Source organism: Tupaia chinensis, unplaced genomic scaffold (genome assembly GCF_000334495.1).
Source record: "Tupaia chinensis unplaced genomic scaffold, TupChi_1.0 Scaffold000415_1, whole genome shotgun sequence".
Classification (NCBI taxonomy): Eukaryota; Metazoa; Chordata; class Mammalia; order Scandentia; family Tupaiidae; genus Tupaia; species Tupaia belangeri.
In genome coordinates, this window is record NW_006159920.1 from 3528816 (window position 1) to 3540821 (window position 12006).

General features: G+C 53.6%; 1 protein-coding gene across 1 annotated transcript in view; it reads left to right on the plus strand.

Annotated features, from left to right (window-relative positions):
* Nucleotides 1–12006, plus strand: part of SEMA5B (semaphorin 5B) — a 53760-nt gene that overhangs the window by 34010 nt on the left and 7744 nt on the right. Inside the window, 4 exon segments of the mRNA XM_027774219.1 lie at nt 1–151; nt 3024–3159; nt 4456–4663; nt 4774–4981. The exon segment at nt 1–151 is cut by the window's left edge and continues 35 nt beyond it. Of these exon segments, the coding sequence (XP_027630020.1) occupies nt 1–151; nt 3024–3159; nt 4456–4663; nt 4774–4981 (703 nt within the window).

Below are 12006 nucleotides of genomic sequence, written 5' to 3' on the forward strand. Positions count from 1 at the left end.
GTCTCCTGCTGGAGGACACGTGGACCACGTTCATGAAGGCCCGGCTCAACTGCTCGCGGCCAGGCGAGGTCCCCTTCTACTACAACGAGCTGCAGAGTGCCTTCCACCTGCCCGAGCAGGACCTCATCTACGGAGTCTTCACCACCAACGTGTGAGTCCCAGGCCCTGCCGCCCCTGCCCTGTGATGTTCGGGGACTCTGCTTGGTGTCGCAACCTGGCCAGCTCAGCGGGTCCCTTTCCCACCCTACTGTCCTCTCTATCAAGGGAATGGCCGTGCCTTCTGCACTGGATGGTCTGAGGATTCTGTGACTGCCTCTGCCCTGGCAAGCACTTACTCGGGGTTGCGGGAAGGGCAGGCCAAGGCCGGATGCGAAGAAAGGAAAATGAGCTGGATTATCGCTCCATGAAGAAAAATCTTGCTGGTGATGGAAAAGAAAAAGCCTGCCTTGCATGAGAGTCCTGTAGCAGCCCACCAGGGAGGCTGAGCAGGCAGGCTGCAAGCCCCCCTCCACCTCAGGACCCTGCAGTCCTGCTAGACTAACCAGCAGTCCCCTGGAGATCCTACCACCCCCTTCTGTCTGGACCACGCTGGGAGACCTGGGCCGGGGTCAGAGCCCCTTTGGTTTCCTAGGCGTGAGAGTGAGGGTGCGCTTCCTGGGGAGCACGAGGCCTCCTCCCTCACCTCCTCCTGTGTAGCGGATGGGTTTCGGTTAGGGAATGAGGAATGGCACCAGAGACTGAGGAAGCAGCTGCTGGGTGGGTGCCCTGCTCGTTCTCCGTGAGGACATAGCAACCTGGGAGCCCCAGGTGCTCTCTGCTTATCTCAGGCCCAGGTGGCAGGCACTGGGTGAGCCCAGGCCAGCCACGGGAAGGACAGTCTGAGATGATGGGCAGGGAGGAGAGGAAGCCTGGGAAGCAGGGCCAGGGCGGCCATCCGAGCCAGGGGCCAGACACACAGCACAGCCTACACAGGCCCTGAGCCGGAGCTGGCCGATCAGGGCTTGGTGTGCCCAGGCCTCGGCACCAGAAGGCGGGCAACCAGGAGCAGAGGACAGGAGTGGCTGGAGAGGCATCAAGGGACATGAGGCTTCAGCATGGATTGTCGGTAGTCAGTTTAGTGGGCGTCTTCTCCATACCACGTGAGGCAGCAGTCCACGGCAGCAGACACAGCTCTGTCCTTACGGAGCTGCCATTCTACAGAAGGTGGCAGATAGTAGCCCATTTTATTGGGTTGTCGGAAATGACACATTTTTGCATAGAAAAATAAGTCACGACTTTCTCAACGACCCAATAGTTTAGTTTAGTTTTAGTTTTTGCTATAGGGCACATGTGCTTGCTGCGGGGTGGGGGGGGCAGTAAGTGAGACATCGCCCCCCTTGGGTAGGGTGGCCATGCCATAACCCCTTCTCTTCCATTCTCCTTTTGGAATTTTGGACATACATGCACATGCGCCCTGTGTGGTTTTTAGCCTCCAATTCCAGGATTCAAACCATGCTGTTGACCATGTGAGATCCAGCTACCTTTACCACCATACCACCTGGCTGGCCCTAAACAACTCATTTTAATAGTGGCAAATGCTACAAGGAGAAAGGGCAGTGTGCAGAGAAGTCTCTAATAGTATGGAGGGGTGATGATCAGGGAGGGCTTCTTGTAGGAAGTGACATCTTTAGGATACATAGGAATTAACTAGAGGAGAGGAACATTCCAACCCAAAGGAACAAGCTTTGGAATGAGAAGTGAACTGCGCAGAGACCACTGTGGCAAGAGCTTCAAGGGTGAGGAGGAGACTGAAGGGTAGGGCAGGGGAGATAGTGCCCCTAAAGGGCCTTGTAGACCACTGTAAGGGCATCAATCTTCATCTTAAGAGCAAGGAGAGGGACTAGCAATTAGCATAATAGCTATGTCACTGGACTCCCATGTAGTCCACCGTGGTTTGAGTCCCAGACCCGGTGGCTTAAACTCACACCAGGCGCATGTGTGTGCGTGCCCAAGATCCCAAGAGGAGATTGGAGAAGAGATTGTGGCGTGGCCATCCCCTGGGGGGTGGTTTCTCGCTTTCTGTCTCTCTGTCGCCCTGGCCAGCACACACACACCCTATAGCAAAAACCTCTTAAAAAAAAAAAAAAAAAAGAGCAAGGAGAAGTTATTGAAGACTTCAAAGCAAGCCAGCGACCAGCTTGGAGGCGTGTTTGGAAATGCTCACTCTGGCTGCAGTGCGGAGGATGGGTGGATTAGGAGACAAGACAGGCTGCAGGGAGACCACCAGGAGGGCATCGCAGCCCCGGGGGAATGGCTGAAGAGAGGCAAGACCAAGCACAGAGTGAAATGGACTCGTTCGGGAGAAGGACGAAATGCGAAGAATAGAACTGAAGACACTCGAGGGGATGGCGCTGTCTCTGTTATGCCAGATTCACGACAGTCGTTCTGTGGCTGAAAAGGTCTTAGAGACCATTGGCTGAGTGTCGAAGGCTACAGCCTAAATCAGTGGTCTGATAATCAACTCTTAATTAGATAAACAAATCAGAATAGGGTGGAATTAAAATTTCCGAGTATGACATATTTAGTAAGGCGAAGTATCCTCTCCTGAAACTTCCTTATGTAAGAGGATCTTCCAAAATCCATGGAAATGTGTATTATGAAAAAAAAAATATGCATGGATTTCAAAACAGTTTTTGCACCAGAATGAACTCATGGTAATTCCACTTTTCCACAGACGTTTGATGTTCCCTTGTGGACGTGTCTGTTATACCAAGTTGTGATGTGGACGGAGATGTTTGAGAACCTGACTATATTCCATCCTTCTGCTGGCTAAGGGAAGGGGGCCAGGAGGTGGCATAATGGATCCATCAGTGCTTCCGGCCAGGTCTCTTCCCGGAGGCTTTGCAGAGTGTGAGGACTGCCCGTCCTCCCTCAGTGACGCCCCATGGCCCAGGAGGCACCAGGCTCACTCCGGGTGCTGGAGAAGCCTTGGAGGGCGCCGAGGCCTCCGGGAGGGCAGCGTCCCACCATCCCTTGCCTTTCAGAAACAGCATCGCGGCTTCTGCTGTGTGTGCCTTCAACCTCAGTGCCATCTCCCAGGCTTTCAACGGCCCGTTTCGCTACCAGGAGAACCCCAGGGCTGCCTGGCTACCCATTGCCAACCCCATCCCCAATTTCCAGGTATGACTTCTCCTCTCCCCCTCTCTTCCCACATCGGTGCCCCCAGGCTGCTGATTCCCAACTGTTAAGCACAGACATCAGACCTGTCCCTGCTGGTCTATGCCCATCTCTGGGGTCTATAGGGTTCCCCAAGACTCCGAGTGAGAAGGGGAGAGTGGGTGAGAAGCAGAGCAAGGGAGCCTGCTCTGAGCCACCTTTCAATGTGGCCTCACTCAGGGAGGCAGGGAGGTGGGACCTCAGCTCCATGTCGTTCAGGTACAGGACAGTCTACACATGCTGTCTGGCCAGACTCAGGGATTTTAGCCAGATTTCCTCACAGCATGTCGGCATGCATACTAGTGCCTGGAGGGCTTCTCAGTGCTAGGAGCTGTCAGGGCTCAACCATGGGCAATATGGGATTTCCCCATCCTGTGACCCAGGAGAAAGAACAGGAGTCAGAGGAGGCTGCTGATGGTGGACCTTCTCGTCCATCCAGTTCCTGCCCAGGAGGCGCTGTGGAGCGGGGGAAGGCCTTGAGCCTTATCTAGAGCCACTGATAATACCACATTGCTAACACTTGGTTGGTACGTGCAAAGGCTGAGACGCCTAGAGGCCAAGCTGATTGCCTTCCAGCTCACTTTAGAAGGCACAAAAACTTTGAGCTGGTGGGGACACAGGACAAGGAAGGCAGGCGGTGCTGGGGGGAGCATCTGTGTAACGGCATAAATCATAGGACTCCTGTGCATACTTAAGTGCCCCCGCCCCCTCTTTTTGAGAGAGGTTTTTGCTACAGGGCACGTGCACTCACCAGAAGGACAGAGAGAGACAGAGAGAAAGAGAGAAATCACCCCCAGGGGAGATGGCCACGCCGCAATCCCTTCTCCTCCATTCTCCTCTTGGGATCTTGGGTACGCAGACACACGCCCCCAGCGTGAGTTTAAGCTACCAGAACCTGGACTCGAACTGCAATCGACTACATGGGAGAGTCCAGCAACATAGCCATTATGCCAACTGCTAGTCCCCATGTGCCCCATTTTTACACTGCCCAGCCTCCTTGGCTCGCTCCCTCCTCTCTCCAGCCCTGGCAGGTCCCTCCTCCTCCATCCTCCCAGCCTCCTTGCCTCTCAGTTCCTGAAGAGGCATCCCTATCTGGAAAGGTGCAGTGGTCCCCACGGAGATGTTAGGAGTGTTTGGGACTGGGAATGCGGGGGAATCAGGGTCGGCTTTTGGCCAGCGGGGTTACGAGGAGGAAGGAGAGGGCGAGGGACCACGGCAGCCTGGGCTGCTGCCCACGAGTGACCTGGCTCCCCGCGGCAGTGCGGCACCCTGCCGGAGATGGGCCCCAACGAGAACCTGACGGAGCGCAGCCTGCAAGATGCGCAGCGTCTGTTCCTGATGAGCGAGGCCGTGCAGCCGGTGACACCCGAGCCCTGTGTCACCCAGGACAGCGTGCGCTTCTCACACCTCGTGGTGGACCTGGTGCAGGCCAAGGACACTCTCTACCACGTGCTCTACATCGGCACCGGTGAGCCAGGCCCAACCTGGGCAGCAGGTGGGGAGGAGGTGAAGGGGTGGGGAGGGGCTGCCAAGTTACAGAGCCTTCAAGGCCACCCTCTTCTACTTCCCCACCCCCAGAGTCGGGCACCATCCTGAAGGCGCTGTCCACTGCGAGCCGCAGTCTCCGAGGCTGCTACCTGGAGGAGCTGCACGTGCTGCCCCCGGGGCGCCGCGAGCCCCTGCGCAGCCTCCGGATCCTGCACAGCGCCCGCGCGCTCTTCGTGGGGCTGAACGAAGGCGTGCTGCGTGTCCCGCTGGAGAGGTGCACTGCCTACCGCAGCCAGGGGTAAGCCGCTGCCTCAAGGAGGGCGTAGGGCTCCCTGGCCGACCCGCCCAAATGGGGACGTGGAGGCGCCGCCTCTGTGGGTGTCCCCACTCAGTCTCCAATTCTGTGCCTTTGGGCAAGTCACTAAGTCACTTAACTTTTCTGAACCTCGGTTTCCTTCCCTTAAAACATCGTATGAGGACTTTGTGGGGATTTTTGAAAAATTCTGCATGAAAGGTTTATCACTGCCTGGGAAGTTATGTGCTGTTGTTAACCCTCTTGTCAACCCCATTAGTCGGACCCATCAGCCAGCTCTAGCCCACGTGATTTATCCTCAGCCCCTCCCGTTCAGAGAGAGGTCTTTATCTTTGAAGCCAGTACTCATGCCCAGATGTGGGGGCAGATGGCAGGTGCCGCGCTGAGTCAGCTCTGGGTGCTCACTCCTCTTCCTTCCTTCCTTAGAAGAAGCAGAGGGAGCGTGTGGGTGGGGCGGAGAGAAGGAGCCACGCCGCGCATTTGCACTGACCTCCCACGGCTTGAGATCTGTTCTCCATACTGTCGCTTCAAGTGGATTCACACACTTGGCAACGGTGGCACCACTATTTAAGGGGAGAACCAACATTCATTCCAAATGGAAATGTATCCCAGACTCCCACAGTTCGAGACTCCCCAGGCTGCATCCCCTCATTTGCGCCATAATCAAAAGCTGGCATAGCTGCAGCCATACACAGGCTTCTGTGGCCTTTGCGGCTGAGAGTCCTCCTGACTGTGCCATCTGTCCCCAAGCTTTTGGAGACAAGTGCTATCTGTGATGCCAAGGATTGTTCTTCAACCCAATGGGGTATGGAGGAGCTGGCAGAGCCCTGCAGGGCAGGAGAGGAGGCTGGATGGGCTGAGTGTGGCAGCCAGGGCGGGGAAGGGCTAGGCACACAGCCTCCTCAGCCCCGTCAGTGAAACACCGCACGTTTACTAAGCCCATTCGTGTTCAGGCCCTTTGTGGGGCTGTCAGCATGAGAGGAGGCAAGATGAACTAGGCCTAAACACTGCCTTCAAAGGATGTCACTGGGGAGAGAAACCTCAGCCTATATCCAACACGTGGGGAGAGATGGCGGGTGTGGTGGACAAGATGCACATGGTGGGATTAGACACAGCTGGGCTCCCCGAGCCCGATCATCTACTGGCTTTGGCTCTCTCATTGGGATTTGGGGGGGGGGGATTTGGTGGAGTGAATGATGTTTAATTTAGACAAAGGTTTTTTTTGTTTGTTTGTTTGTTTTTTAAGAGGCTTTTGCTATAGGGTGTATGCGCTCACCAGAATGACAGAGAGAGACAGAGAGACAGAAAGCAACAAGTCACCACCCAGGGGGGGATGGCCATGCCGCAATCCCTTCTCTTCCATTCTCCTCTCTTTTTTTTTTTTATTTTATTATTATTATTTTTTTGAGAGGTTTTCGCTATAGGGCACGTGCACTCGCCAGACAGACAGAGAGAGACATAGAGACAGAAAGCGAGAAATCACCCCCCGGGGGGATGGTCACGCCGCAATCCCTTCTCCATTCTCCTCTCGGGATCTTGGGCACGCACGCACAGGCACCTGGCATGAGTTTAAGTCACTAGGTCCAAAGGACTTGAACTGTAGTCGACTACATGGGAGTCCAGCGACATAGCCATTGTGCTAACTGCTGGTCCCATAGACAGAGCTTTTGTAAAGATTGAGCCTGGTACTCACAAGGGCCTTGTCCAGTGAATCGTAAATGGGAGCTGGTATCTTTATCCCATTTTTATCTTCACAAATGCATTAGGAGCCCTCTGGCCTCTTGGGCTCTCTGGAGTCTCAGAACCTGCAACATTAAATGTAGACAGCGCTGTTTGGCAATGAATCACGGCTGCCTGCTGACAGCATTTCCCCCGTTTCTTGTGTTCGTCTTTAACTCTCCCACTGTTATGAAACTTTGCACATATGCCTTGTTCTTCAAGAGGCTGGAAATCCTTCAAGGCAAGCCCAGTGTCCCAGTACTGTTTGTACTCCACTGGAGAGCCTCGCCTTGCCCAAGTCACAAAGTGGCCTTCCACACGTGGCTGATCCTGCTGATTGTGGCCGATCAAATTGTGTTGATTATTCTGGCCAAGAGGTGTGGGAACAGGACTAGAAAGAAGCCTGAGGCCAGCTGAGAATGCCATTGGGGGATTCTGACATCATCCTGTGGCCGTGGGCACTGGAGTGGTGGTGGAGCGGTAGACTGGAGTCAGCACGAAAAGTTCCACAGAGATTAATCTGACAGTGGTGAGCAGCATTGTCTGGGCAGAGGCCCTCCAGCGTGAGCAGGTGTGGTCTGAGGCGGAGAGGAATAATGGAGTCTGCAGTGGAACAGGAGGAAGGGAAGGTGGCAGACCCTTCTCCTCTCACCAGTCCCGCAGAGGGGCCATGGGAGGTTGTGCAGTGCAGTAATTGCATTCCCACCTGGAGCAAGGCAGAAAAAAGTAGGAGTGCATATGGGAGGGTTTTTTTGCTTGTGTGTGTGTGTTTAATTGCCGAAGGTGTGTGCCCTCTTCAGAGACACAGAGAGAGCCGAAGGTGTGTGCCCTCTTCAGAGACACAGACAGAGACAGAGCGCACAGCTATGGGATGCGGTCATGCTGCAGTCCTTTTTCTTCCTTTCCTCTTTTTTTTTTTTTTTTTTATTTTGAGAAGTTTTTGCTATAGGGCATGTGCGCTCGCCAGAAAGACAGAGAGACATAGAGACAGAAAGCGAGAAATGACCCCCGGGGGGATGGCCACACTGCAATCCCTTCTCCTCCATTCTCCTCTCGGGATCTTGGGCACGCACGCACATACACCTGGCGTGAGTTTTAAGCCACCGGGTCTGGGACTCAAGCCACGGTCGGCTAGATGGAAGTCCGGCGACATAGCCATTACACTAACTGCTGGTCCCCTCCCTTCCTCTTTTCTGTCAGGATTTCTGGCACCCCACACATACGCACCTGGTGGGGCCAGGATTTGATCATGATCAGCCCTGTAGGACTCAGCTCTCTTTACCACTGTGCCACAGGCTGGCCCACAAATAAGTTTGCAGTCCGATGTTTTCATCTTTTTCAGTGGCCCGAGTTTAGGATAGAAGCCCTTGATGTATACAGTGAAATCCCTGACATAAAGATAGAGATAGATCCAAGATATATAGCATGCCCGGTCAGTTTATTACAAGGTTAGTAAGAGAAGCAGAGCAGGCATGTGCTGCCAGCGAGCTGTGCACTTCGTGAGCCTGGGAGCCACCTGCGCATCACAGTAGATCAGACTTGGCACTGACGGGGCATGAGTCGCAGGGTTTACTGTGTCCTAGCTCATGCCGTTTTCCCCTTTCCTTCCAAAGCTGGCAGAAAGAGGAGGGTGTCTGAGTAGAGGCCTTTCCGGGCCCCTTCCTCTGCCCAGGATCCAGGGTCTTGTTTTCAGCCACCTCCTTTTATTCGGGCAAATCTTGCCTGGCCAGAGAGACTCAGTGGAGGAGGACTCAAGGGAACAAACTGCTGATTGGCCCTAAAAGGGGATGCTTGATGCACGGACCAGGCTGGGGAGGGTCCTCTGCTCCAGAGTCCCCAGCTGCCCTAGGAGTACAGGGCCTTCCACTCTCAGAGGACATTTCACCTCCAACCCCTCCTGTCCCCTCGCAGGGGTCCTAGGACTCCTGAGTAATGGCCTCTTACTCACAACCTCCCAGGACAGGATGCCCTTTCCATCCTGGTCAGCGCCATGAGAATATGGCTACACAGAAGCTGGAATCCACCTGCTCCCAACTTCCACCATTCAGCTCTGTCCTGCCTCCCGGCCCGGGGAATAAATCTGTTCCCTTCTGTAACGGCTGCTGGAGACACTTAGTAAAAAAGACGTGATGCTGTATTATACTCGTCTCACGGCTCCTTTTATGGAAAGGACTCTGAACCGCCACCCATTTCTATAGTCAGAGACATACTTCAACTCTCTGCTTCTTGGGGCGTTCGTTTTCTTAACGGCATGGCCCGCTCTGTAAGTTTTGAAGTGGCCTTTGGCCAAAAGTAGAAAGTATAGGAGCCAGCAGTGGTGCAGTGGTAGTGCAACTGGATCCATATAGGAAAGGCCCTGGGTTCTCATCCCAGGACTGCCCTGAGCATGCCAGGGTGTGTGCCTACAGTCTGGGCCGGCTAAGACTGGGGATGGATCCCGGTGTGAAGACCTTGTTGGGGATGCACCCCCCCCTTTCTCTCTTTCTCCCCTCTCATCCCTCATTAAGAAATAAATGAATAAACTTTTAAAAACACAATGAATATGGACTACCTGGGCCAGGTAGGCAGTTATCCCCTTTAGTTACCCACAGAAGAGGCAGGAGTTCTAGGAGTCTCGAAGGCCCCTCCGGCTGCCAGGAGGCGGAGCAAGGCAAATGTGTTCATGGGGAACTGCTCTGCTCTTCCCTGGGATTTAATTGAGAGCAGGAGAGATGGAGACCATGAGAGGGCCTGGGAGGGGAAGCTGGAGCCAGCGTGGACTCCGTCTTTATTCCCTCCTTTTCTATTCCGTCAAGCGCTAGAAAGACAAGGCGATTTGGCTCCTAGCTTGGGAACCTTGACAAAGCTGGCCCTGAGCAGCAGTTCTCATCCATGGCTACGGCTGGAAGTACCAGGGGAGCAGTGAAAAGATTCCGGGGCCTGGGCCTCTTCTCGTCCAAGAGGCTGAGTTGTAGGTGGATTTTTTTTTTTTTTGCTTGCTTGATTTTTTCCAGAGATGCCCAGGAGAGTCTAATGCCGTCAAAACTGGGAACGGCTGCTCTAGAGCTAGTTAGGCTCTAGATGAGGGAAGTAGATAGGGCAAATTGCGTTGTTCCAGAATCTTCCACTTTTGCATTGTCCAATCTGATTCAGATTTTCTGCTCTTACCCATTTTCTCTGTCAGACGTGAGGGTTTTATTTTGATAAAATCTTAGTATTATTAGTAATCTCTAGTCATGGCTAATTCTTTTTTTCCAGTTAATTTATAGGACTTATAAAATGCAATCTAGCCGTCTCTAGACTCTGCCACTCCTTTCTGAGAGCCAAGGGAAGTGAACACCATAGCGGGCTTTGTGGGATTTGCCAGGAGTCTTCTTGGTCCGATGCCAGCCAGTTCACAACCAAGGTCACTGGGGCCTCTTGTGCTCGGGTACCATATTTAGATCCAGCCTGATAGATTCTGCCAAGGAAACATGCCAGATCAGACCATCAACTCCAGATGAAAATGTGGGCAGGTTTCTATTGTACGATTCACACAGATTGTCCTTGGGTGAAGAAGTAGAACCAGGTAACGGATAAGTGTTCTGGATTCCCAGTGGGCCGCGGTGTGCTCCCTAGGCCCTGGGGCTATTACCCGCTGTGACCCCAAGTGCATCTCCCTTATGGGACGGTGGTTGGCATGAGCAGGGGACAGCACTGTTTGCTTCAGTCTTTTCTGGTGACACAGAAAAGCCTCCCCCTTCTTTGTAAAGTCTCTCACATCATCTCTTATCTTCTGGGGCCCGACTTGACCTACTGAACTCACCAGAAATAAAGAATTCACCTGACAGGTGACTCTCCTTGAAGCTTCTGGAGAAAAGAAAAAAAAATCCTTCCCTAGAGACACCAAAACTGCAACCCCATGCCTCTTCCTGGTGTCCCTTTAGCTCTTGGCATCCTGCCCTTGTGGCTGATGGGAAAACCTCTGCATTCTTCCCCTCCTTCGCAGTCAAGCACCTCCTTCTCCAATGCCACCGCTGTTTTCTGACCTCTGGCTTCCGAGCCCTTGCTCTGGTGCTCTCTGACCCTGGGCAGGCCTGGTCAGAGGGCGGCAGCTGAGGAAAGGAGCAGAAGGGATCCAAGTACCCCCTGGGAGTGGCAGTGGGCTCTCTGGATGCCAGAAAGACACTCCTTTTGGCCCCAGAACCACATACTTCCTTTAGTTAGCCGTGGACAGCAACCCCCCGTTTTGTAACCCCCATAGACTCTTTATCTGCCCCTTGAAGATTTAATCTTGTTAAAAGATGTAAAAGACACCTGTCCTAGTCTTTGTTGCTAGTAACAGAAAATGCTTGAGTCTGGGTAATTTGGAATAGAAGCTTATTCAGGTCACAGTTTGGAGGTTCAAGGTCCAGAGACCACATCTGGGAGGGTTTTCCTACCATTAGGGTCCCAAGGCTGAGCAGGGTGTCCCTTGTGAGAGAACAGGAGAGCCCATCTCCCTGTGTGTGTGTGTGTCTCACTCTCTGCTTTATAAACCCACCTTGAGGGGACCTGCAGTTAGCGTAATGGCTATGTCGCTGGACTTCCACGTAGTCGACCGCGGTTCACGTCCCGGACCTGGTGGTTTAAAACTCACGCCAGGCGCGTGTGCGTGCGTGCCCAAGATCCCGAGAGGAGAATGGAGGAGAAGGGATTGCGACGTGACCAGCCCCCCTGGGGAGTGATTTCTTGCTTTCTGTCTCTATATCTCTCTCCGTCTGGCAAGCGCACGTGCCCTATAGCGAAAAAAAAAAACCTCTCCAAAATAAATAAATAAATAAATAAACCCACCTTGAGTCAGTCCCAGGGGCCCCACTCTGTTCCCCTCATCACTCCCAAAGGCCCTACCTTTTAATACCAGGAAAGTATTATTACATTTCCTCTCGATAACTTTACGGTACAACCAAGTTCCATCACATGAATTTGGGGGGTGGGGAGACACTTAAACACAGCAACACATTGCATGAATAAATCAGGAGAAAAGGAAGAAGAGAGCCAGGCTGTGGTGGAGGGATGGGGCGTGCATTATCTCTTCTGCATCATTGCAGAGACCACCCTGAGGGCTGAGTAATGGGGACCTGGGCTTGGACCCCTTTCCTGGCAGCCTGAGCTCATTCTTATGACGCTGTCACACAGGACTCTGGTTCCTGCTGCCAAGCACCAAGTGGATGCCCCCAGGGCACCCTGGGTTGTCCCCAGCTGTCCCCTGACCCTGTGCTGTCTTAAGGGGTGGGTCCATATTCAGTGTGTGAAGTCAGGTACCGCCTCCAGCTGGGAGGCAGGAGCATGTA